At 55.1% G+C, this 24184-nt stretch overlaps 7 protein-coding genes across 7 annotated transcripts; 5 read left to right on the forward strand and 2 right to left on the reverse strand.

The window, feature by feature from the left end:
* The first annotated feature begins 1209 nt into the window (after positions 1-1209).
* Positions 1210-4564, forward strand: F5144DRAFT_328997 (glycoside hydrolase superfamily). Its single transcript, XM_066784121.1, has 2 exons — positions 1210-3003; positions 3090-4564. Exons 1-2 carry the CDS (start codon positions 1373-1375, stop codon positions 4345-4347), a joined length of 2889 nt encoding a protein of 962 aa, XP_066642314.1. The 5' UTR covers positions 1210-1372; the 3' UTR covers positions 4348-4564.
* Positions 4493-5342, forward strand: F5144DRAFT_580513 (uncharacterized protein). Its single transcript, XM_066789379.1, has one exon. It carries the CDS (start codon positions 4892-4894, stop codon positions 5330-5332), a length of 441 nt encoding a protein of 146 aa, XP_066642315.1. The 5' UTR covers positions 4493-4891; the 3' UTR covers positions 5333-5342.
* A 3869-nt stretch (positions 5343-9211) lies between these two features.
* F5144DRAFT_580516 (uncharacterized protein) lies at positions 9212-11807 on the reverse strand. Its single transcript, XM_066789380.1, has one exon. It carries the CDS (start codon positions 11658-11660, stop codon positions 9390-9392), a length of 2271 nt encoding a protein of 756 aa, XP_066642316.1. The 5' UTR covers positions 11661-11807; the 3' UTR covers positions 9212-9389.
* Positions 11808-13952: 2145 nt separating this feature from the next.
* Positions 13953-15889, forward strand: F5144DRAFT_655647 (uncharacterized protein; the record flags this gene model as incomplete). Its single annotated transcript, XM_066793134.1, has 2 exons — positions 13953-14152; positions 14358-15889. 2 exons carry the CDS (start codon positions 13953-13955, stop codon positions 15604-15606), a joined length of 1449 nt encoding a protein of 482 aa, XP_066642317.1. The 3' UTR covers positions 15607-15889.
* Positions 15890-17496: 1607 nt separating this feature from the next.
* Positions 17497-19463, forward strand: F5144DRAFT_493236 (uncharacterized protein; the record flags this gene model as incomplete). Its single annotated transcript, XM_066785960.1, has 3 exons — positions 17497-18059; positions 18113-18432; positions 18487-19463. 3 exons carry the CDS (start codon positions 17497-17499, stop codon positions 19461-19463), a joined length of 1860 nt encoding a protein of 619 aa, XP_066642318.1.
* A 91-nt stretch (positions 19464-19554) lies between these two features.
* On the reverse strand, positions 19555-20632 carry F5144DRAFT_329069 (acyl-CoA N-acyltransferase). Its single transcript, XM_066784122.1, has 2 exons — positions 19962-20632; positions 19555-19884 (listed from the first exon to the last, which is right to left on the reverse strand). Exons 1-2 carry the CDS (start codon positions 20395-20397, stop codon positions 19646-19648), a joined length of 675 nt encoding a protein of 224 aa, XP_066642319.1. The 5' UTR covers positions 20398-20632; the 3' UTR covers positions 19555-19645.
* A 2132-nt stretch (positions 20633-22764) lies between these two features.
* F5144DRAFT_580541 (formyl transferase) lies at positions 22765-24073 on the forward strand. The gene has a single exon (XM_066789381.1). The coding sequence runs from the start codon at positions 23019-23021 to the stop codon at positions 23871-23873; it is 855 nt and encodes a 284-aa protein (XP_066642320.1). The 5' UTR covers positions 22765-23018; the 3' UTR covers positions 23874-24073.
* The last annotated feature ends 111 nt before the right edge of the window (positions 24074-24184 follow it).

Consider the following 24184-nt stretch of genomic DNA (forward strand, 5'->3'; position numbering starts at 1 on the left):
ATGGGGCAACCGTGGGCGACACGAAAACTCGGGGATATTGGAAAAACCAGAACCAGCGGGATGGGTCTTTGGCAACCTCTGGGCTTGGATGCAATCCTACCCCGCGGACCTGCAGCTGCTGGGCTGGAAACTAGCGCCCAGACTGCCGGCATTATCAAGGGAAGAAAGATAAAGGAAATCGACGAGTTGGGCGTCTTCGAGGCATGAGCAGTTAATTACCTAGAAGCGATGCTGAAACTCCTCGCCGGTCCCCTTTCGTTGTTCTGCTCAGGTGGCGATGAGGCGCGTTGCTCGGTCGCCTGCTTAATGTTGCCATGCACTCCCATGTCTGCAATGGTGAAACACGAACGAGAGAGCTCGGCAATCAAGCCGATGTGCACTTGACTTGGCCATGTATGTCATGGTTCCGTTGACGCTTACTTGATGGTATTGACGAACCACCTCCGTCTGTTTTGACAAGGGTGGGGAGATAAGGGCTCTGGGGGTGTTGAAGCTTGGCTCCTCGGCCAGTCATGACACGCAAAGATAAGGCCCCAGCGGGCAAACCCGGCGGAGAGGCGAGGGCCAATCGACGGCATGGAGGGGAATTTGTGTGTGGGTTAACGAGATCAATTCTTCATCATGGAACGTAACACAGTATCATGAATAACCAAATAAATTTCTGAGACGGCGCGGCGCCACTGAAGAGAAAGCCAAAGGCAGAAGAACGATTTAGTCTTGCTCAACGAGCGAAAAAATTGGTCTTTTTCTTTCCTTTTTTTTTTCTTTCTTTTTTCTATTATCAGCCAGAGGGTCAATTCGCTTTTGTGGGGGCTGGGGGATTCCTGATTCCTGATCCATGATGTGCAAGCACCCCAGCTCCAGCGAGCCTTGGAAAAGGACCTGTTACCTCTCTACCTGGGTTAACAGTTTTTCATCTCGTCTTCGCGACATCGGCTCTGGACGTTTGTGTTTTGGATGGAGGAAGGAAACCTCAGGCGGAAAGATTGCCCAATCGGAATCGGTTCCACCCCCATGCGACAAGGAACGCCAAGCCAGGAGCTGAACATGGCCAAGCTGCCTCAACTCGACAGCTGGTGGTCCACGTCGACTCGACGGCCACGACTGGCTTTCATCGTCGATCAGTGGAGAACTGCCCGAGTTCTAAGCTGTCCTGGAACCGCCCAGCCGCCTGATCATCCGATAACCGACTACACAGTACCTATTCTCTCTTTCCTCAGTGCCATCAGCATCGAGTGCGCCCGGGTTTCGACCCCTCACCTCACCGTATCATTATCGATGCCACCGGCGAGGCAGACGACCCTGAGTAAAGAAAGTTGACGTCGAACAAGACTTGCTGGTAGCAGAAGAGGCTATCAGGCGTTTGGATACAATGGTGGGCGATCAGAGCAAGCAGGGGCTTCTCCGCGAGGGCAAAAGGCTATCCGATGATGCCGGCCATGATTCCGACTCGGACCTCGAAGCGACCGATTACCTCGACCACGAAGCGGCCGTGTCCCACAACCCCCCCAAAACATTCCACGCCCCGAATAAAGGTCGGCAATGGTGGATAGTACGCTTCCTGGGGCGACGCAGCCGGTGTTGCATTGGCTTGCTGGCTACATTCATCGTCCTTTGGATTGTCGTTAGCGCGGGTGGCGCGTTTGTTTACAAGAAATATCAGGACGAGCCGCCCTATGGCCAGTCACCTCCGTGGTACCCCTCACCGAGGGGCGGAATTGCGAAGAGCTGGGCCGCAAGCTACGACAAGGCGGCAAAGATGGTAGACAAGATGACGTTGGCGGAGAAGGTCAACGTGACAACCGGTACAGGATGGCAGATGGGGTTGGCAGTGGGCACCAACGGGCCGGCAGTGCACGTTGGTTTCCCCCAGTTGCAGCTGCAGGATGGCCCGTTGGGCATCCGATTCGCCGACAACATCACCGCTTTCCCTGCCGGCATCACGGTCGGCGCCACTTGGAACCGGCAGCTGATGTATGCGCGCGGAAAGGCTCACGCCATTGAAGCGCGCCAGAAAGGCATCAACGTGCTTCTTGGCCCCTGCGTCGGCCCTCTCGGCCGCATGCCTGCTGGCGGGCGCAACTGGGAGGGATTCGGGTCCGATCCGTATCTGCAGGGCGTCGCAGGCGCCGAGACCGTCAAAGGCATCCAGAGCGAGGGTGTCATGGCCACCATCAAGCACTTTATCGCCAACGAGCAGGAGCATTTTCGCCAGCAGTGGGAGTGGGGCTTGCCGCATGCCATCAGCTCCAACATCGATGACCGCACGCTGCATGAACTGTACGCGTGGCCGTTCGGCGACGCCGTCAAGGCGGGCGTTGCTTCGGTCATGTGCTCCTACAATATGGTCAACAACTCGTATGCTTGCGGCAACAGCAAGTTGCTGAACGGAATCCTCAAGGACGAGATGGGCTTCCAGGGGTTTGTCATGAGCGACTGGCTTGCTCAACGATCCGGAGTGGCAACAGCCCTTGCGGGGTTGGACATGACTATGCCGGGAGATGGAGCCAAGTGGGCAAACGGCGTCTCCTTCTGGGGCCCAGAACTGAGCAGGGCTATCCTTAATGGCAGCGTGCCCGTTGACCGCCTGAACGACATGGTTACCCGGATCGTGGCGGCTTGGTATCAGCTCGGCCAGGACGACGAGACCAAGTTCCCGCGACAACCGCCCAATTTCTCTTCGTGGACCGACGATCGCATGGGCGTTCTGGCACCAGGAAGCTCTGACCCGCAGGAGCAGGTCGTGGTTAACCACTTTGTGGATGTCCAAGCGAACCACTCCATCATTGCCCGTGAGGTGGCTGCTGAGGGCACAGTGCTGCTCAAAAACGACGGGTTGTTGCCAATCAGCCGGAGTGGTATCGACAAATCCAAGCTCAAAGCGAGGCGTGAGCTCATCGAGAGAGCTACTGGGAAGAAGCACACGGGCAAGTTCAGCGTCGGCGTGTTCGGCGACGATGCCGGCCCTGGGGAAGGACCCAACCATTGTAAGGACCGAGCTTGGTACGTACTTTCCTCAGCTTTTCGTCGTCAGGCGGGTTTATTTCCCCAGTTGCTTTAACATTGGCTGACAACGAGTTGAACTCTAGCAACCAAGGGACGCTCGCTTCCGGCTGGGGTTCGGGGGCTGTCGAGTTCCCGTACCTGGTTTCACCCATCGAAGCTCTGCGCCAGGAGTTTGACACGTCCAAGGTTGACCTCCATGAATACTTGGTCGACAAACCCACCCTCACCGGTAACGAAAAAGCCACCATGGACGACCTAGAGCTGTGCATTGTCTTCGTCAGCGCCGATGCCGGCGAAGGTTTCGCCAAGTGGGAGGATGTTAGCGGGGACCGGCCAAACCTCAGTTTGCAGAAGGGCGGGGATGATCTCATCGTTAACGTGGCATCTAGGTGCGGCTCAGGCTCTGGCGATGTTATTGTCGTGATCCATGCGGTGGGCCCGGTATTGATGGAAAAATGGATCGACCTACCCAACGTCAAGGCTGTCCTCTTTGCCAACCTCCCGGGCCAAGAGTCCGGAAACGCGCTTGCCGATATTCTCTTTGGCGATACCAATCCGTCCGGGCATCTCCCGTTTACCATCGGCAAGTCACTGGACGACTATGGCCCTGGTGGCAAGGTCTTGTATCTGCCGAATGGTGTCATCCCCCAGCAAGATTTCTCGGAGGGCCTATACGTCGATTACCGCCACTTTGACAAACAAGACATCACCCCTAGGTTTGAGTTCGGGTTCGGCCTCAGCTACACTACGTTCAACTTCAGCAACCTCCGTGTCACGCAAGAAAATGACAAATCGGCGCTCCCTGCTCGCCGCCCGAGTCCCGCGGCCGAACCACCCAGCTTCTCAACCGCCATCCCTCCCAAGAGCGAGGCCGAGTTCCCCGCCAACTTTTGCGCACTCAAGAAGTACATCTACCCTTACCTGACGTCGATGGACGGCATCGAGGTCGGGCAGTACCCTTATCCCGTGGGCTATGAGACAGAACAACCGCTGAGCGGTGCGGGTGGTGACGAGGGTGGCAACCCAGATCTGTGGGCCGTCTACGTCAGCGTCACGGTAGACATCAAGAACGACGGCCCTGTTGCGGGCGCCATTGTGCCGCAGCTGTATCTGGAGTATCCTGCTAAGGAGGGTTTGGAGTTCCCCGTCCGGGTGCTCAGAGGGTTCGATAAGTTCTATCTGGCCCCCGGTGAGGTGCAGACGGCGCACTTTGGTCTCACCAGGAGAGATCTGAGCTACTGGGATGTAGTGGAGCAGAATTGGGTCATGGTGACGGAAGGGAAGTACAGGTTTGGGGTTGGGTTGAGCTCAAGGGACTTGCCCGTGACTGGGACGTGGTAATGCTGCAGAGCGTTTTGTAAATGTAGTTGTAATGCACTGGTTCTATGGTCATCTCGTATTCCGGCTTCAAGAAACCCCAAAATGCCATTGTCATTTTGGTCGCCGTCCTTCACGACGGTTGTTGAGTGTTTCAAAGTTCCAAGCCCAACACACATGCATTAACGATTATTCCTTGCCGCCCGCCCTTTTGCGTCCCAACAAGGGTTAGGTGACTGGAGCTGCCAAGCCATGCAACCTGTCCGATCGGCCTCATGAGACCCTGAAACCGAAATGCCCCTCCCCCTGAAGACTGAAGACGGCGGTCGAGGGGCTCACCGCATCTTTCGTTGATCAATTGTCTTCGCTTCGAAGCTTAAAGCGACCTTTTTTATCCTTTTCCCATAATCTCAGCTCCTGATCACTCAGGCCTTACCGACGAGAGCCCAGCGAGATCTGCCCCCGCGTTTCCAACCGCGTCGACGACCTGCCCACCCCCGCATCGCCCGACTCGAATCCCCCCCTTTCTCCCCGACCAGACGAGAACAACGATACCGACAGAGCAAAAATGTCTGGCGTGGACTCCCCCGAAATCTTGGCCGCGTACGAGGCGGTGCGCGAAGACAAGGACGAGACCAACTGGCTCCTCATCTCGGATGCCTCCTCCAAGGGTGACAAGCTGGTGCTGAGCAAGACGGGCACGGGCGGCCTGTCCGAGCTGGCAGACGAGTTAGACGACGGGCAGGTGCAGTACGCCTACGTGCGCGTCGAGTACGCCAACGACGCCGAGAGCAAGCGCGTCAAGTTCGCCCTGATTGTCTGGATCGGCGAGAACACGAGGGCCATGCGCAAGGCCCGTACCAGCATCGAAGCCGGCGTGGTCAAGAAGGTGCTGTCGCATTACAGCGTGCAGGTAGACGCCAACGACAAAAGGGACTTGGACGAGGCCGACATCATCGCCAGGTTACGCAAGGCGGGCGGAGCCGACTACAATGGTGGGAGGGGGTGATCGACAGGGGGGGGGGGGGGGCGGTCTGAGCATGCAGGGGGTTTATCGTCAAGCATAGCGCGGATATGGCGGAATATATTATTGCTTTCAGGTGTCCTGTTTGTCTGATTCTGACCGGTTCCCTTGGCCCATCTAAAACACAACGTCCACAGTCGATGTGTCGAAGACGAGCTGAGATATGGAAAGCGTTAGGCCGAAGGGCGCATAACAGGTCGCCAGCTTTTTCCAGGTTAATCGGCCGCTTCACTGATACGAGAGTGACCGTGTCGCGAAGCGGTATGCTAAAGCAGCCCGAAGGAACTTTCCAGTTGGTAGAGTGCTTCTTGGATGTCCGCCGGCGAGATATGTGTTTTCGGCCCCAGCTCTTGGGCAGTTGTCGATGCTACGAGCGTCTGGCCCACCAGAAGGTTTTCTCCATCGACAGACTGAAGTGAAAGTTATTGAGACGATTCCTAATAGGATTGTTCTTAATGATAACTGACCGCAATTGATCCGCCATGGCAACGAGGGCAACAAGTTACCCCAATGAAGCTTGCTTGGCATTTGTAGGCTCATAATAACGGATTGATGACCAACTTCATCCCGTGAATAGGTAGCCCGTCTTTCGGCTCGATGTTCTTACCGATCTGCCCGATAGGTTAGGTAGCGTACCCATCTTCCGATCCAATTATCAAACCGCCGTGAGAAGAGCCGTCAGGACGGCAGCTGTTAACGCTCGACGACCCTTTGTTTCAGGCAGCAGAATGGAGGGCGGCTCTTCTACTTGGTGGTGGTGGCTTGGGTGCGGGAGCAGGTTGGCGAGGCGGCCGATTACCTACACCCGATCACTTTGCCCTCATGCATCATCTGGGAGTTGAGGGCAAATGCACAGCCTGGAAGTGGCTATAAGAAGGTCCTTGTCTCGACTTTCAACACGACATTTCCCAACGACACTCCAGGTATTACCCGTCTCGTCAAGGTATGTACATGCACAATACGTACAGGGGTTGTTGCCCCTGGCCCCGGCGAAGTCTGAACACTCACTCGCGCGGTTGGAATGATATAAAAAACAGCCACCTACGCCTATCCAGAGCCTGACTCGCTGACCCCGAGCTCTCGCCTACAGTGATTTCCACGGAATTATCTGTGACGACAGAGTCCCGATTTGTGGCTCAAGGAGGGGATCATGATGGGGGCTCGATAGCCGACTCTGCGCCAGGATTAGGAACCAGATTTGGGTCAATCTTTAGTATAGCTCTTCAACCCTATATGCCTCGCTCTCTGTGCCTGCACCCAGCCCTGAAGCGAGAGTTGAAAAACTTATGAGCTGTGCTGCAACGAAGACGCCTGTCCGTGCGTATTCTGTAGGGCAACAGAAGATGCCCCGATTCTGCTGTGTTGAAGGCGCAATGAACTTGATCCGGCACCAAAACGCCCACATGCGGCTTCCTTCCCCTCTTAGGCAGCGTCTTTGTTGTTTGCAAAGAACACGACCTGCACGGTGATATCATCCCGGAGTCGCCGGGAGAATGGAGCGTGAAAAACTAGCGGGGCCGCTACCAGCTCGTGGTGATTTCCACCCAGCAAGTTACGCACCAGATGCACGACGGCATTGTTGTCCTGGATAGTCGTTCTCCCCTCGACAAACCTTGGGTTAACCACATTTCGAGGCTGGCTGAAGTCGAACTGTTCACGAGTCGAGTCCGGTTTCGTGCTTCCCTTTTCCAATCTATTCGACTCGAGCCATTTCCCTACTAACTAGTAGTAGGTAGGGTATAGTGGTACTAAGTGATGTACTGGGCTGATGGGCATATGGTTTAGTAAATAGGCGCAGCACCCACTATAGCCGACCTTGTAGCGGAGCTGCAGGATAGTCTCCACTCGTTCCTATAGCTCGATAGGGCCGACCCAATACCTACCTACCTCCCAGAGCTTGCGTTTACATAGGGCGAGCCTTTACGGAAGACGGCCGGATACTTGTTCCTCATGCACGCCGATTGCCAAGCGCGGGCTAGTGAGGCCGCAGGAGGGCTCTATACGTACATCTACTCCGGGTCCGAGGCGGCGGCGATTGACGGCTGCGTCATGTCGGCACGGGACGCGGCATAGTCGTTCCAGCAGGCGATCTTGCGGCGCATGGGCGGGGAGGTAGACGCCGGGACTGCGATCGGCTCCCGATATGTCTGCGACACGCTCGCACACGAGGTGATCCCCAGGGCGGCTAGTACCATGGACGACGACAACGACGCGCGCCCCGGCGTCAGCTAGAGGTTGCAGTCGATCACGTTGCCCAAGGCGCTCCTAGGACCGTAGACGGACCATGACCGAGATGTCGAGAGCGTGCTGGGTACGTTCCGGGCGAGGGGCATGCGCTGGCACCGCCTCAGACAGCCCGCGCAGGTGGAGAACGGACGCGATCGGGACGAGGAGCTGATAAACAGGGCAATGGGCGATCATACAGGCATTCGAGATGCGTGAGCGACCCAAAGTCATGATCATTATACGTTACTTTCCCAGTGGCAACATAATGCATGCAGAGGTCTGTGACGAGTTGAAGTTCGTGACGGCTTTCGGGCAGCTACTCGGCTGCCTCACCTTCTCATGCGAGCGTCATATCACGCACCGAGATATCAAGCCCGACAACGTGCTTGTCAGCTTAGGCCGCCCTTCAAAATCATCGTGAGCGACTTAGGTATATCCAAGACAGCCACAGAGACGATGTAGTTCTAAACCTTTGGCGAAAGGCTCAAGTACATAGCGTCTAAGGTGTTTTATTCAGCAAGACGCCTTCAAAGGGAGCCGCTAGCCGCTAAGATCGTAATTGGGACGAACATTGTTTGATCCAGGGCTAACACCACATGGCCTCGAGTTCCATTTCACCGACGGACCCGCACGAATCTACGTTACGTAGTTTAACAGACCCTAGGACCGAGAAGTACTGGGCCTTTGAGCGAGAGTGCATCGTATCCTACATGTACTAGACACGATCGCTGCCAGTCTTTGCTGCGCCCGCCTCACTAGTCAGTAAATTTACGTACACCCCAAACCAGACACGATTACATGCTCGCGGGTGCGCAAACATTGACCTCGGGCTCAAGCAGATATGTAACAATAGAAGGAATTCGTAGTAGCAATCTATCACATCTGGAACGTTAGTACCGGCGGGGAGTATGCGTTTAAGGAGCCGAAGAAAAGCTTAGGCCATGCTCAGTGTCACCTTTCATGGGACTGTGCTGGGGCTAGGATTGGATGAGCTGCGCGAAGCGGTCAAGAGTACGCAGAGCTCTAGAGTGGATTATTTGTAGCTAACGTTATGGGGCTGTGAGTCTGCGCGTGCACTGCCTGTTCTGCTCTCAACCCCGCCCCCCCTCCCCAACTGGAGATGGGGGGTGGGGGATGGTGGTCCGGTAGCAGTATAGTGGATACCTAGGATAGATCTGTATTGACGCCAGACGGCCATAGGGCTACCTAGTTACTCGGCGTAAGCCGACGGTCGCATGAGGACGACTCCTACACCTAGCCGCCAGTGCGATGTCCGGCCCCCTGTAACTCCGGTTCGCAGAGTACCTTCGCATAACGCGGCTAAAAGCGTTTTGTAGGGATTCACGGTTAGAAGGCGGTGCCATTGACAGCTGCACACCCATTCCTAGACGAGCCACACTGTCGACTCCGCCATCGAGGTGCTCCCATTCTCACCATCGCCGAGCTCCACCACACCACGTTCTCGTAATGGCCGACAGTGCGATGCGCCGATATGTTGGGACACGAATGGTCGTGATGCCCACGCTGTTTATATTCAGGCTTGCATGCCGTACTGCCGGGTCGACACCTAGGATAAGGGATGAGGTAGGGGATGTGGAACAAAACTAGGACACGGCGACACCGGGATGTGGGATAAAATTTGGTACAGGACAGGAATGGGATTCGACAAATTGTAGTGCGGTATATACAATACAGCTACATTGCTAAGGCTAGTGGCTATGCGCAGGTAGCCAGACATACCATTTCCATCAGATTAGCATTATTCATGTGAACTTGCCCTCGGATTCTTGCCAATCCGCACGAAGACATTCTGCGTTCAGCAGTGCGGAACAGTTGCGTCGAATGCAAATTGGGTGCCCAAATCTGGGGCCCTACGCTTCCGAGTGTCTGCGACGGAATTGCCCCGCCGCTTCCTCTTTAGCTTGGAAACTGCTTGGGCCTCGGGGAGCGGGAGTAGGCGGGCTCGGTCGAAGTCGATGATCATAATGCGACGGCGCTCGGCGTTCCATAGATAATTGGCACTGCAGTCATCGCCCTGATCAACACCGTGCCTCCAGATGGCCGTCAACGACTCCTTCTTCAACGTCTTGGCGTCGTCCACGCCGACACCTGGCCTCTCGCCGGCCCACGACATGAGTATCATGTGAACGACGAACCTTGCCCCCGGGATGATATAGCCAGGATCGAGGTGCACCAGGCCCAAGTGCACCGGTATCACCTCGCCCTGGAGGTGGTCAAGACGTGCGTAAACCTGGCCTTCGTGCTCCAGGCGATCGAGGCGACCCTCCAGTGTTCCTTTGCCAACAAAGGTGTATCCGTATGGACTTAGCTCCAGCTTGAAGAGCCAGCCTATCGCTCCTCTCTTGCCCCAGACGTCAACCGTCTGGCATTTCTGGTAGGGATCCCGAAGAAGCTGCCGATTTACTAGATCGGTAAATTGGTCGGCATCTATGGGGTGACGAGAAAAGCCATCGGAGCGATGTATTGAAACGTTAGGGCAGTTCATGTCCAAGTCTCGCCCTCTCTTGAGACCTAGCAGACATCCTTGCGTGCAGTATTGCCTGGTGGGCGCCGAGTCAACCATGGCGACATCCTCGTCCTCGCTGCTAATCAACGGACCGCGCTTCCGCTTGTTCGATGATCGAGATGCGTCGCGTGCCGAATGGCCCTCTTCGTCCTCTTCATCATCCTCGTCGCCTTGGGGGAGTACCCCCGCTGGCTTACAGGACGAGCGAGACCGTAGGCCCACCCCTGGACCGGCCGGTTTTGCGTTGGATATAAACTCTGAGTCGTCGGAAGCCTGCGACGAGGGCGCAGACGAGGACGCCGCAGGCTCATACCCAAAAGAGGCCGCATCTCCATATGGCTTTGGCCATGTTTGCAGTGTTGCCTGAGCCCTAGACAATACTGTTTCAAGGGATGTTCCCTCAAGAGCATCAGACTGTAAGCTCAATAGGCAGAAGCTAACCAGTTGAGCGACCGCGGTGCGAGATAGACGGTTGGCCCAATCGCTGGTCAGCTCCTCTACATCGTCGCCCGGAATGCACGGATGACAATACAGCGTTTGCAGGTCGTTTCTATCGACGAAGAGAAGCAACAACGACCGGCCCGCAGTAACATAGCCATATGATACCCCATAGGTAATCATGTAGTCGAAGACTTGCGTTAGTGCCATGGCGACGGATGCCTCGGCCTTCTCCCGGTCTTGCACTTCCGTGTTGCTACTGGACGTAGCTCCATCAATCCGTGCGACAACCTCGAGGAACAGGTGCTCCTTCGCCAAGGCTGACCGAAGATGCTCGATGGCGATTTTGTGGGCTGCCTTGTAGTCGTACACCAAGGCCAGGCTCTCGCCTCCGCCGGGTCGCGATCGCAAGCCGATTCCATCAGGCTTTGTTCTCGGGCGTTCGTACCTCCACTCGGACGCGAGGCGCTTGTTCGGCCCGGCTCGCCGTCGGCGCTGCGGGCTCTCCGCTCCGGTCTCGTCGTCTGCGACCCCACTCCCATCGCTCGATTGCGTGAGCTCGAGGAGGTTGCTGCTGAATCGAAAGTCCCCACATTGATGATACTCTCTGCCCAGCTCTTGGTGCGTCGCAAGGACCTTGAGGATCCTCCGCACTGGTCGCTCAACTGCATCTACCTCGAAACGGTCAATCGCTTTTTCGTTGCCCGCGAGATCGTCCGAGATTATCGTTCCAAGGTTCTTGGTTATATTGGCTGGTTCGAAGAGTTGGCTCTGACCACAGATCTTCTGTACAAGATCGAAATAGTGCGGGTGGAGCACGTCGGTGAACTGGGTCCAAAGATGAAGTCGCTTGGGATAGAATTTGCCCAACACCCTCGTAAAGCCCGTTGATGACATGGATGCATCGGCAAGTCGTAGGCTATTGTAGAGATGACTGTGGCAATTGTGCAGGTATTCAAGAAGGGTAGTCTCTCGGGTCTCTAGGCGAAGCCGCTCGTTCTCTCGTCGTTCATGCTCCTTCGCTCGCCGCTCATGCTCCTTCTCTCGCCGCTCATGCTCCTCTCGCGCCTTCGCTGCCTCTAGCTGGCGCCGGAGGTGAGCAATCTCTTCGTTAACGGACATTGCATTTGCCGAACTCGTTTTTTTAGGGCTCGAGGCAAGGTTGTCATCGGTTGTATTAGGGATTGTCTGGCAAAAGTGTTGTTAATTCAGCTCACCGGCGCGGTCGTCGCGACCTGGAAATTTAGGCAGCAATCCCCGCCAAGCTGCCGAAAGGGCTGGTGGATCGAGCACGCTAATGCTACTTAAAGTTATCTTACCTTTTATAATCTCTGAAATATGCTAACGTACTCCACCCCCAAGTCGCGCACACCCCCAAGTCGCGCACACCCCCAAGTCGCGCACTTTTGACCGTGAACCGATAGGAAACATCAATTACACCACCACAACAACCGCAATACACTGAAACTATTTTAAATCATGTACATCAGATGTTTCTCCGTCTCCCTGACACGTGCGCGCATTGTGCCCGGGCTTTCCGCACTTACCACAACGCCGTGGAGCCGTCCCTGTTCGAGCCCGCCGACCACCATTTTCCCGCGTTTCACGCTCTACCTGTTCCTGCACCTCTCTCTGGGCTAATATATCATGTGCATCTCCTACAGTAAGTGATCCTCCAAGACGCACATGTGTCTTTTTGGCCCTTCGGCGCTTGCTCAGTGCCTCATTTGCCTTCTGTAAGGTGCCTATCTCAGCCGTCATTAGGGCCACCGAGTGCGCCAATGCCTGCGTCCCTTTCGCAAGCTGGTCGATAGCAGTGAGAATTGATGTTGGCGAGCTTCCCTGGTGACGGGCAATCCGATCTTTGATGTACTCGCATTGTGAGACAGTCTCTGTTGGGTTCCGTGGCGTCTGGGAGAACCAAGGATCGGCAGCGGCGGAGGGGGGACCAGTTGGTGTTGGCATCCGTAACTTGACATCCAGCTTGGATATCACTGACTCGGGGTCAGAAGGTACTAGACCTGCACCTCTGAACCCCCCTTTGTTGTTGCTCTCGGTCATGGCGGCAAAGTGGGCGGCTTTGAAGGCGAGGAAGAACTCGACCTTGGTGATGTGGTTGATATGCGCTCTGACGAAGTGCTCGATTTGCCGACCGTACGCCGTTTTTAGGGCACTGTAACACCCAACATCGAGTGGCTGGGTTATATGGGATGAGTGAGCCGGCAGGCTGATGGTGACAATGTTGTTCTGCTTGCAAAAGGCTTCGAATTCGGCCGACAGGTGACTCTCATGCCCATCAAGCACAATCAGCCGATACACCCCCTTCGTACGAGACTTTGTGTGCTTATCGAAATGTTTGATCCATTCTAGGCCGGTCTCATTGTCGGTCCACCCATTGGAAGTTGGCTTGATAGCCCAGTCGAGTGGGAGCTCGCCCTCGGTATACCAGTTGGCGAGGTGGTAAGTGCCTTGAACAATGAGAAACGGTGGGAGGCACCACCCTTCGCCGTTGATGCACTCAATCGCCGTCGCCCATTCCCGATTGCCAGGCTGAACTGCCTTGCCTCTTCCACGTCGATCGGCGCGCGTCACTACCATAGCTGCGCAGATGACGCCCATCATGAAGCCGGTCTCGTCGAAGTTGTAGAAGTCACAGTCGTGGATGCCGTACTTCGCCCTCATGTTGTGTACAAGCTTAAACCACGCGCCAATAAGTTCTGGGTCTTCGCAGAGGGCTCTCTGAAAGTCGTATACACGATTGAAACGCGTCTTGAGTTCTGGTTGTCGCTTGACGAATTTCTCGGCCCAGTGCTTGCCGACCCGTCCCCCGTCGCGTTGCGCGAGCAGCAAATTAGCCATATCTTCAACACCAGCACGTCGGGGTGCAAATCCTCGCGTATCTAGGTCCAATATATACCGAACAACCGCCTCCTCTTCAATTGCTGTCAATCGGTGAGCTGCAGGTCGTGATTCGGGCTTCGGCGTCTTCCCGTTCATCCTGTCGCGCAAGGTCGCTTCGGGTACATTGTAGTTTTGGGCAGCGCGTCGCCGACTGAAAGTCTTATCTCGTTGTATTGCCTGAATAGCAAGATTGATTCTACTCTCTTTGGATGGCGATGCCATTTTTTGCTATTAAGTTATTTCAAGTTGGGGTTGGGAGGTCGTAGCACGGTCAAAAGTGCGCGACTTGGGGGTGTGCGCGACTTGGGGGTGTGCGCGACTTGGGGGTGGAGTACGTTATAAGTAAATGGTTCTCAATAAAGTCTAACCAAACTATCTCTCAACCTATTCGGGGGGTCAAGGCTAAAAGAGAGCCGGACCGGCGAGGCTGTGGTCGTTGGGTTTGGTAGCAGTTGTCGCGTGTTTACCTTACACAGGGTTAGGGTTGTCGATTTCTTAGCGTCATCGTCCCAAATGGTCGTGTTCCCTGTCCACGGAGAGACCACAACTTCCCTAGTTCCTACCTCCCAGGAACTCCATGCAGTCAATCAGAACCGGCTTGTCCAGTTCTTGAACGACAACCGCACCAAGACCGGCGACTTCGACATCTCGCGAGTTGTGGGCGTTGACGGCCTCTCCAACGGCCAACGTGGGGAATTCAGCAGGAAGCTGGGGTAAGAGACCAACACCCACCTCCATCCATCCATCCACCGTCCCCGCCATTGTCCCCGTTTCTATATGTACCCTTCTCAGGCGTGGTTGCTGACCGCATTTCTGTTCTTCCGTGCAGCGCGCCGCAGCGGCGAAGGCCGGCCTTCTCAACACCGATGAACTCTCCCGGCTCCTGGGCCTCGTCGCCGACCGCTAGGAAAATGCCAGTTGCCACGACGAGCTGGTGGAAGCCGGCGGCAGGCCAGCACTATCGGCAGAGCGTGTCCTCGACGGCGCCCCGGGAGATGCCGAACCTATCAGAGAAGCAGTTGCGCCGTGGCTAGATGACGACGACCTCAACGACGACAACAATACAGAACCGGGCAGCAACAGGCGCAAGGTAGGCAGCGGGGACGTGCCGCCGCTCTTCTCGGCGCAGCTGGAGGACTGGCTGACCTTCCGGAACAAGTGGCAGTGGGATAACCGCGGCAGCCTAGCCTCTGACGAGGGCTTCACCAGCTTCCTGGAGTCGCCCAGGCGGCGCTACCTGCACCGGGGCGAGGCCGCTGCTGTGTCCAACCCGTCCTTCGAGGCCGCTTTCCGACATGCGTGGGAGTACGAGCCGCGGAACCTCGAGAGCTCCGGCACCGCCGGCTTCGCCGCCTATGCGCGAGCGGTGCGGAAACGCCTCGCCGCCCACGGCTTCACCCAGCCCCTCCACCTGGCCAAGGGCCCGCGCGGACAAGGCCCCCGCGCCACCTGGGTTGAGTACCTCGGATACGTCTACTGCCAGCTGGACTGGCACGTCGCCGCCATGAAGAGGCCGAAACCGCAGTTCCGCAGGGCGTGGGGCGATCTGCGCCGCTCTGTCATCTCGCCTGCTCCGCCCGAGGCCGCGTTTGCGGCCAGGACGCCCGACCAGGAACTTTGCGCGACTAGGGCCGAACTGGAGGCGATGCGGAAGCAGGTCTGCGATTTCGTCCGGAGGACAAGGGCCTATCGACGAGAAGAGGCGGACACTCGCCGTCAGGAGCTGCGGGCCCGGTGGGTGCTAGAGCAACTGCCCTTAGTCGAGGAGACAGAACGCGAGGAGGCAGAGCGCGAGGCGGCAGAACATGAGCCGAACCCGAATGTCGGTAGGAAGTGGAAGGCCAGAGACTCGGACCACACTGCACCCCCCAACGTCCGCCCGCCGCCCAAGAGGAGGAGGCGGGAATCTAGCCACAGCAGCCCGGCAGCGTGTCCAAAGCCAAGACCGGGCGGCGAGTCTGGCGCTGTGACGGCTTCCGAGACGACGTCGCCGGCGCCGACCACGGCTGACTCTGAACCTCGCCGAAGCAAGCGTCTCCGTAGCGGCACCGCTGCAAAAGGTCCTCCTTCCAGCCCCCAGGCTACGGTACGGAGGAGACACAGAGGAGACAGAGGAAAACCCGACAGACGGGAGCCCAGCCTCAACGGGGGTTGCGCAGTTCCATAGAGTCACGGACGTCAGACACCGCCGGCGCCACGATTGCTCTGGTTAAGGGGGAGGAACACTTGAGGATGGCGACGCATCTTGGTCTTTATTCTGACGGTATCTTTGCTTTCGGTAGGGTTACACCGTGAGGGTGGATGGTACATCAATTTTGCGACCAAGGCTGCGGCAGCTCACCAACCACCTGTCGTCGGCGATGGACCAAAGCAGTGGCACAAGTGACAAGTCCCAGTTGCGGCAATGGCCACTGTAATAACTTAAAAGGTGGGGGGTTAAGTCTTGATTGTACGCCCTGTCGATGTCTTTTCCAGTCTGTATTGAACGAAAGCCCGAGAATTAGAATGAGTCAGGTTAAGGCGAGTCTTTCTTCGCAATTCGAAACCACTCGTTGGGACATAAGCGCGGAAATGGCTTACCGGGAGCAGTAGTATACATGTAGCCGGCCAGGGAACAGGCGAGAAAAGGGAGCGTTCAAATAAGGTTAAAGCAGTGATGACGCAGCACGGGGATGGCCACTGGCAGCTGAGACCAGGGTGCGCGTCTCACAGCCCAAAGCGGGACCATCACCAATGCTTTGCCGCAGGGACAAGCGGTTCCAGGATCCTTCCCGTGGCACCAGCAATGCCCCAATCCGGGCATATTCGACAACATATTTCAACGGGGTAGGTTATCACCACTCAAGGCCACTTGTTGGGACGGGCTGCCAAGCCTATGAGGGAGCGGCTGACTCTTGGCGTGAACTACCTAGATTTCATGTCCCCGAACGGCGAGTTCAGATGGTGGCCTGAGTTTCCGCCTATTTTCCTCACACTAACGCGCGGAGGTCGCCGATCGATGATAAATGGCAAGGTGTTTGGAAGCCGGGAGTAAGGTAACCGTCTCAACTCGGGCTTATGTTGCTGCGTACCTTATGGGGCCCTAATTTCCCGACGGCGTCGATTTTCTTGACACATATTGAGAATTCTGCTGTCCGCGTTGACGGCACTAAGAATCGTGCATGGACAATGATGGAAACTGGAGAATGAGTTATAACGCTTTCGGCTCTGGCCACGTTCCCATCCGATGCCAATGGCGGCACGGTGATGACCACGGAATCCTCCAAGTTCAGCGCTGGAAATCCCTTTTTGCGGCAAAGATGACAGATGAGAGACCCGTTTACAGGTTATTATGCAAGCCCTACTCTCGCCCCCACATAATCTCACCTGAGTTCTCGAACCGACACCGCAAGTTCGGTGGTGACATCACTGATATCTATGATGCCGCAGAGACGCCACCCCCTGGATGGAGACGATAGACTTTGGATGTCAGTCTATATATGGACGAGCGTCATGCCATTAGGACCCTCGACCTTCGTATTTGAGTGGACCAGATTCTCGAGACACAGAGCCGCCGTTATCTCGACTCTCGCGGTTTCCAAGTTCACCTCCACAGCACAACCCGCCTCACTCCGTTCCCCGAACGCCTTGAGCGTAGCCGGTACAATGGCAGTGAATTCAATCCCGACGACTAAATGGGGGACTGCCTGCGCTCAGTGCGCGACAGCCAAGGCAAAGTGTTCCGGTCGATCAGCCAAGCTGGGCCACAAGTGTGACAGGTACCTAGGTGAACCTGGGGCGTGCCATGTGAATGGCCAACCCACCCCGTTCGTAAATATTTTATATAGCTGACATATCCCCCAACAGGTGTGAACGTTTATTAAAGCCATGTACCGATCAGGTTCACAAACCGAGGAAGACTCGACACCCCAGGCCGCCACAGTAAGCCCTGGCTGTTTAGTCACCCGATGCAGTGTTGATACATAACGCTAATGTGGACGTAAGAGGGATGGATACCGGGAGTCCTTCTCTCGGGCTTTTCTCAGTGCATTCGACTCCAGAATACGTATCTTCCCCGATGGCTGATGATGCGGCGGGGCAATCGCCATCCGTTGGTTGCCAATTCCCAGTCTTCCCGAGCTGTACAGCATCACCATACAACCAACAACCGCTCGACTGTTTCGATGTTACTCCGGAAGCCATCGACCATATTCTTTTATCCAACTACCGCACCGAGCTAATGCCACAACATCCGTTCGTCGTCATCCCCAACCATATTTCAGCTCCGGCGCTGAAAAGTCATCGCCCAGTTCTCATGATGTCCATCCGGGCCATTGCAAGTTTTGAAGGGCTGCAGACCATGTGTGCCCGGATGGACGCAGTTATGAGGCACATAACCGACAAGCTGTTTTTCCAGGCCGAGCGCTCTCTGGACTTGCTCATGGGCATTGTGGTGATTCTTGGTTGGCACCACCACCACGGCGCAATACACAGTAACCTTAACAACTTGTTGTGTCTGGCAGAGTCGCTTGTTTCTGACTTGGGTCTGAACAAGAAGCTCACTGACGACGATAGACCGGGGGATGAGACGGTGATTGAAGGCCAAAGGTTGTTGCTCGGTGTATGGTACTTACGGTCATCGTACGTTCCAGTCATCTTCATGGCTCTCAAAATCATTACTGACGGCAAAATAGAGCGAGCATATACCTTCGTCAACTTGCACCGATGCCTTTCACTTCATACCTCCGACAGTGTCTTGCTAACCTTCAAAACGCCAAAACACACGAGTTGGATCAGGCCCTTGTTTATCACGTCAACATCCAACGCTTAGCTGAACGGGTGACTGTTCTCAAAAGCTCGCAACTAGGGAGGGCCGATCGAGGAAATGGCGGAACGGCTCTAAAGGGGTTCGGGCAGAATAAAGAAATCCAGGACCCGGAGGCGGCGATGGCTGCGTGTCAGGCATACCTGGCTAAACTAAGAACAGAACTTCCCATTGGCGTGAAGGATGACGGTAAGCCATCTTAAAAAACCAGCCCAGAAGTGGCATGACGGGCAGAACTAACAGCAACAGATATGGTTGCTATACAACTCAACACAGTTGATGTGCGCATATCTGCGTCCCGAGAGAGCAACGCGTTGCAATGCTGCGCCGCCACGTCCCCCCCACAGCCTCTCTACTCGCTTGGCTCGGACTCTCCGATCGTCGATACTCTATTACACACCGCCCCTACCGCACTCAAAAACTGGTTTCAAGCGTGGATTTCGGCAATACCGGTTGCGAGATACCGCACGTTACCATCACAGGCCGTCTTCCAATTATCATATGCCGTACAAACTCTGATTCAAAGCCAAAAAGGAGCGCAGAGGCATTCCGCGGGTTGTTCTATGCACCGGGAACCCCTAAGATTGGCATCGTGGTCGGCCCCGCCGAGTCCAGGTCCATTATCGGGCACCCGGCACGGCGGATCAAGACCGTTGGGAGACGAAATTATCGTGGTAAATCGACTGATTGCCACGGGTGCCAACCCTTCGGACCTCGGCAGATTCTGGGGGGCTTTAGGAGAGACGAGTGAAGCTGGGTCCACTCTTAGACACGAAATTCCGCAACCCTCTCCATTGTCTGATGGACGTTGGGACCTTCGTGTGACTAGCTTTGACGGGGTGGCAATTGAAGGAGGCCAAGCGAGGCAGCCCGTCCCCGTTAACACATTCAATACGCTACCAGATCAGGGGTTTCAGGGTATATATGCCTCGGATATGTCCATTTCGCCGTCAAAGGGTTACCCGGTTCCTCTACAGGAGCCAGGGCATAGCAGCGGTGCACCGCCTCTCCCCATGACCATCGCCCCCGTAACATCGCATATAGCGCTAGAGGATCCTCTGCAATGGACAGCAATGGAAACATGGAACCTCCACGCCCAGCTCTGGGAGGCGTTTAGCGCTGGTGCGAGCCTAGGAGACCTGGGACATGAAAACATAGTTCAACAACGGTGGAATGAAACCCACAGGGACCCGTGTTATGGCTGGGGAGGGGGTGTATAAGACTAGCCCATCCGCATGCCAATAACCCGATACCCATGGGCTGTGGAGTGTTTTAGCTACCTATGCCAGGTAGCTTCTATAATAGAAACTGTTCATGGCTCACCTCGCCTTCTAGCTTTCGTATTCGGCAGAGGGCTTTGTGATGAGCCTGACCGGAGGCAATACGTGAAAGAACATACATGTCATGACTTGCCCACATCGTGTACTTTCCACAGCATAGCGTGGTGAGGCGTGTCGCCCAATACAGCTGGCTCGCCCACCTCAACAAAACCGAACGAGCGGTACAAGCCCCTTCCTTCGGGAGTGGCGACAAGGAAGGCGTCTTTTCCCGCTTTCTCTGCCAACTCAAGCCCCTGCTTCAGGAGCATTTTGCCAATCCCACGGCGCTGATGCGCTGGGTCTATGGCGAGGCACATCAGATCTAGCTCAGGAAGACTTGTCAACTTGGGTTCGAAAGAAGGTAGAAGTAGGTGGTGGGTTCGTTGCTCGTCGACTTACACCACATATTGCTATGTCCGTCTGACCCGAGTGCGGCCACCGCCATCTCATCCATTTTCTTGAATACATCCCGCAACGCATCCTTGTCGAGGGATGGGGGGCAAGGGTCCTGCTGTTCGTTTTCGGCGGCGCCAATTGCTGAAGATGTTCCTTGTGAAGGCAATTCCCACTGAGCGAAGCCCACCACCTGCCCATCGCTATCACCATCTTCCGAACCTTCCACAACTACAAACGTCGGTTTGCCTTCTCTCATCCTCCGTGTGGTTCTGACAGCTCGCCATTGCGCCTCATCAAGCCGAGGGTCACCGGTTTCGGACTTGGAGTGCAAATGGGTCGGGAACAGGGTCGTAGACAGAGAGTGTTGAAATGCCGCTTGGCCGATGCGACCAATGCTCGGGCTATCATCTTCTCCAGCTGGGCGAAGGAAAAGAGACATTATGGGAGCTGAGCTGGATCGCTCATCCAGGATGACTACCTTAGACAGAATGCTAGGTAGGTAGGTAGTCAAGGATTCGATGAGTAAGTTATGCCCGAGTATAGGCCGACAGCACTTTCACGAATTAGGTGCCTAGCGACGCCAGAGATACGTGGGCTTATGAGTCTCGACATCGGATTCAGAAAACCATGTTTTTAGATCCAGACACCGGTGAGTCACTCGCCATTCGGGAGCGTGACAACACGACGACGTACCGAGGTACGTAAGATTCAATAATCAGGGCCCGCTACCGCTCGAAATGGAAGGTGAAGACGGCCGGAAATGTTTATTGGCCGAAGAATTCCCCCGGTCCACCCATGATCCTGCGAGGACATCTGTCCATAGTTCGCGACATTGACCTCGTGCGAAAACTTCATCCCCCCTTGAGAGGCAAGGCGATATATTGAACATTCATGCTAAAGCACCAGGTAAACTGACCTTAGAGAGGCGATGAGCTGGCCAAGTTTGGAGGGTGCCAGAACGTAGGTACCACACTGCCTCGCCGCCGAGTCTGAGGGTTTGACATGGAGACAAAAGAACAATCTTGGTTGGGTTGATTTGAGGGGAAACGGCGCTGCGGACGTTGCAAGACACATCAAAAGAAATACGGACAGGAGTGGCCGGGGAGGCTAGTACCATTTGGATATATTTACCCCAAGTTATTCTGGTCACTGGTGGTGAGCGACACACAAAAATACATCGCAGACATCTTCGCTCCTTTCCCAAACCAATCAAATCTATCCCGTTCTCCGCTTTGGAGTTAGATCTGGTTCAGGTGCAAGGCACCTTGGGCTTTGGCCCCCTTTCCATCGTTCCGTTTCATCCTATAGGAACTTGGGACGATTGCAGTTCCACTCACGTATTATATATGCCATACAACTACGCCATCTCCTCTGCTTGCTACCCGATCGCCTTTATAGTCTTTCTCTTTCCTTTTCCTTCATTATTACGTCCCTATCTGTCTACCCTATAGGGGATTGTTGCAAGGATGGGCGGTAGTTTGGTGATGTGGCTTTCTGGAAGAGAGCATCGGGTTTGTCTCTTTTCTCGTCTGTCTCTTTTATCTTCTGTCTCTTTTCTCTTCTGTCTCTTTTCTCTTCTGTCTCTATTTCCTTCTATATCTTTTCTCTTTTCCTCTTACTTTGTTATCGTTCTAATAGGTATATAATCGGCCACGGCCATCCACGCAAGGACAACGTCCTGGCACGGCAAAAGGCGTACTACCGTCGAACCACTCTGCGGGCTATGACTAGCCGGGTGGCACCCCGGGAGAGCCTCGGCGTGGTAACGGCGATGGAGGGAGTACAACTCTGCCGAGAGGCGCATTGCGTAGAGTTCCTGTATGGACAATACTCCTTTTCGTATATATTAAACCCAGCTCAGCACATCTTCGCATACTTACGGCATCTGGGGTATTCGTATGCTTCGCAGCAACCCTCCGGACAATAAACGCAATCAATAATAACGTCATCTGCTTGCCGCGTCCTTCAAACTTGTGAGCATCGTGGTGGCCCTCTCTCAAAACACCACAATTCTGGCAGGTAAGTGTGACCCCGGAGTTATCCTAATCCTCCGGCTCTCGCTCGGTACCGAATATGACGCGAAAGAGCTTGCAGTCAAGACAGCGGCGTTCCAGCCCAAAACCCTTGTACTTTTGGCTATCGGTATGCTCTTCGGCACCGCACCAAGCGCACCCACCATGATGTTTGGCGTCTTCCTCTGACGATACCGCTGGCTCCCCGGCTTTTCGGCGTTTATATACTAAGTCTCGCAGACAATAGCAACATTCCGAGGTATCGCCCTTGCCTCGGAATTGAACTCGTTTGTGGCCACGCTTCCGGTGGTAGCGGGTACATGGTCCTTTAGCGAGCCAGATCGGGTTGGCAAGGTTGGAATCTTGCCAGTGCACTCCATACAAACGCTTCCCAAAGATTTCGCCTGGGGTAGCGAGGAGCCTACCATTCTTCTGCCATCGGCCTCGAGCTTCCTCTGTCGCCTTGGCTGCGAAGGGGATTTGGCTGCGAAGGGGATTTGGCTACGAAGGGGATTTGGCTGCGAAGGGGATTTGGCTGCGAAGGGGATTTGGCTACGGCGACGCGTCCAATAGCACTGGTTCACTCCCTCTCCTTATTTTAAATGTGGGAATCTATACAAACGAGACGAATGCCAATACACTTACGGTAAGAAACCCCGAGATACCGAAATCCCGAAATTTGTACGGGCTATGCAAGTTGTGTAAAATAAGAACGAAATCTGAATAACGGTGACCATTTCGTTCTTGAACGATTTACAATATAGTTATAGCTATATAGAGTCTTATGAATAGACGGTAAATATATTACAAATTCACTTCTACCTCTAATTCAGGTTTAACAGTCAATTGGGATTGCAACTGGGAAGGAAGGGGGTAGGAGGTGTTTACCCTAACCCTGAATCTTCAGGCTAAAGTTCCAAGTGGACACATGTTGGAGCAGGCCAGATTTTAGTTAGATCGGATCACAAATCGTTGTCTGTGACGCATCCATCATTCAAGGGAAATATCTCAACAGCAAACGGCCGGCATCAACACCAGCATTTCAACAATGGCAGCCGATCAAATCCTCACGCTGTCCTGCCCGGACAAGCCGGGGATTGTGCACGCTGTGACGGGCATCTTCGCCCGCGAGGAGCACAATATCCTGGATTTGCAGCAGTTCTCCGACCCCGTGAGCGAAAAATTCTTCATGAGGGTGCACTTCGGCCCCAGCCCAAGGGCGGCGGAATCGACCGAGCATTTGCGTCCTATCTTTGACTCGCTGGCCGAGGACTACAAGATGGCGTATAAGATCAGGCCTGTTTCCCAGAAACCGCGGGTACTCATCATGGTGTCCAAAATTGGGCACTGTCTCAATGACCTCCTCTTCCGCGCCAAGGCCGGCCAACTCCCCATTGAGATCCCTCTGATCGTGTCCAACCACCCCGAGTTCGCCGCACTGGCCGCAAGTTATGGGATTGAGTTTCACCACCTCCCCGTCACGAAGGAGACGAAGGCGGTCCAGGAGGGGCAGATTCTCGACCTCATAAAGCAGCACAACATCGAACTTGTCGTCCTGGCGCGGTACATGCAGGTCCTCAGTCCGACCCTCTGCGAAGCCATGTCCGGCCGCATCATCAACATTCACCACAGCTTCCTGCCGTCTTTCAAGGGCGCCAAGCCGTACCATCAGGCCTACGACCGGGGCGTCAAGATCATTGGCGCCACGGCGCACTTTGTCACGGCCGACCTGGACGAAGGCCCCATCATCGAGCAGCGGGTAGCGCGCGTTGACCATAGTATCAACCCCAACGGGTTGGTCGATGAAGGCTCCAACATCGAGAGCCAAGTTCTTGCTGCTGCGGTCAAATGGTATGCAGAAGGCCGCGTTTTCCTGAATGGCACCAAGACCGTTGTCTTTTAAGAGTAGAAGGAGGCCTGAAAGGGGTGTGAGGATGGAGGTCTGCACATAGAAAGGCATAGGGGCGGTAAAAGAAAATAAATCATCATATCGACCCGTGACTGTAGCCACGAATTAGGCCACATCCATACTTGAGTCCTTGACAGCCTCAAACATGTGCTTGAAAAAGGAACCAGGCTACCAGCAACTACACGCGTCTCCCGGGCACGTGCAAGAATAAGTACCTACCTATGGTTGGGTTGTAGACCTAAATATAAATGTGGCACGTGAGTGCCTACCTGCCTAGGTAAGTTCCTGATTGTGAGGTCATTAGC

The sequence above is a fragment of the Chaetomium tenue genome (assembly GCF_020726465.1).
Source record: "Chaetomium tenue strain MPI-SDFR-AT-0079 chromosome Unknown F5144scaffold_5, whole genome shotgun sequence".
NCBI classification, from domain to species: domain Eukaryota; kingdom Fungi; phylum Ascomycota; class Sordariomycetes; order Sordariales; family Chaetomiaceae; genus Chaetomium; species Chaetomium tenue.

Excerpts from the sequence above, each read along its gene's own strand:
- F5144DRAFT_328997 (XM_066784121.1), top strand. The coding sequence starts at position 1,373 with ATGGTGGGCGATCAGAGCAAGCAGGGGCTTCTCCGCGAGGGCAAAAGG. Across the intron at positions 3,004-3,089 it reads CATTGTAAGGACCGAGCTTG|CAACCAAGGGACGCTCGCTT; the intron begins GTACGTACTTTC and ends GTTGAACTCTAG.
- F5144DRAFT_580513 (XM_066789379.1), top strand. The coding sequence starts at position 4,892 with ATGTCTGGCGTGGACTCCCCCGAAATCTTGGCCGCGTACGAGGCGGTG.
- F5144DRAFT_580516 (XM_066789380.1), bottom strand. The coding sequence starts at position 11,660 with ATGTCCGTTAACGAAGAGATTGCTCACCTCCGGCGCCAGCTAGAGGCA.
- F5144DRAFT_329069 (XM_066784122.1), bottom strand. The coding sequence starts at position 20,397 with ATGTCTCTTTTCCTTCGCCCAGCTGGAGAAGATGATAGCCCGAGCATT. Across the intron at positions 19,885-19,961 it reads CGGACATAGCAATATGTGGT|ATCTGATGTGCCTCGCCATA; the intron begins GTAAGTCGACGA and ends TTCCTGAGCTAG.
- F5144DRAFT_580541 (XM_066789381.1), top strand. The coding sequence starts at position 23,019 with ATGGCAGCCGATCAAATCCTCACGCTGTCCTGCCCGGACAAGCCGGGG.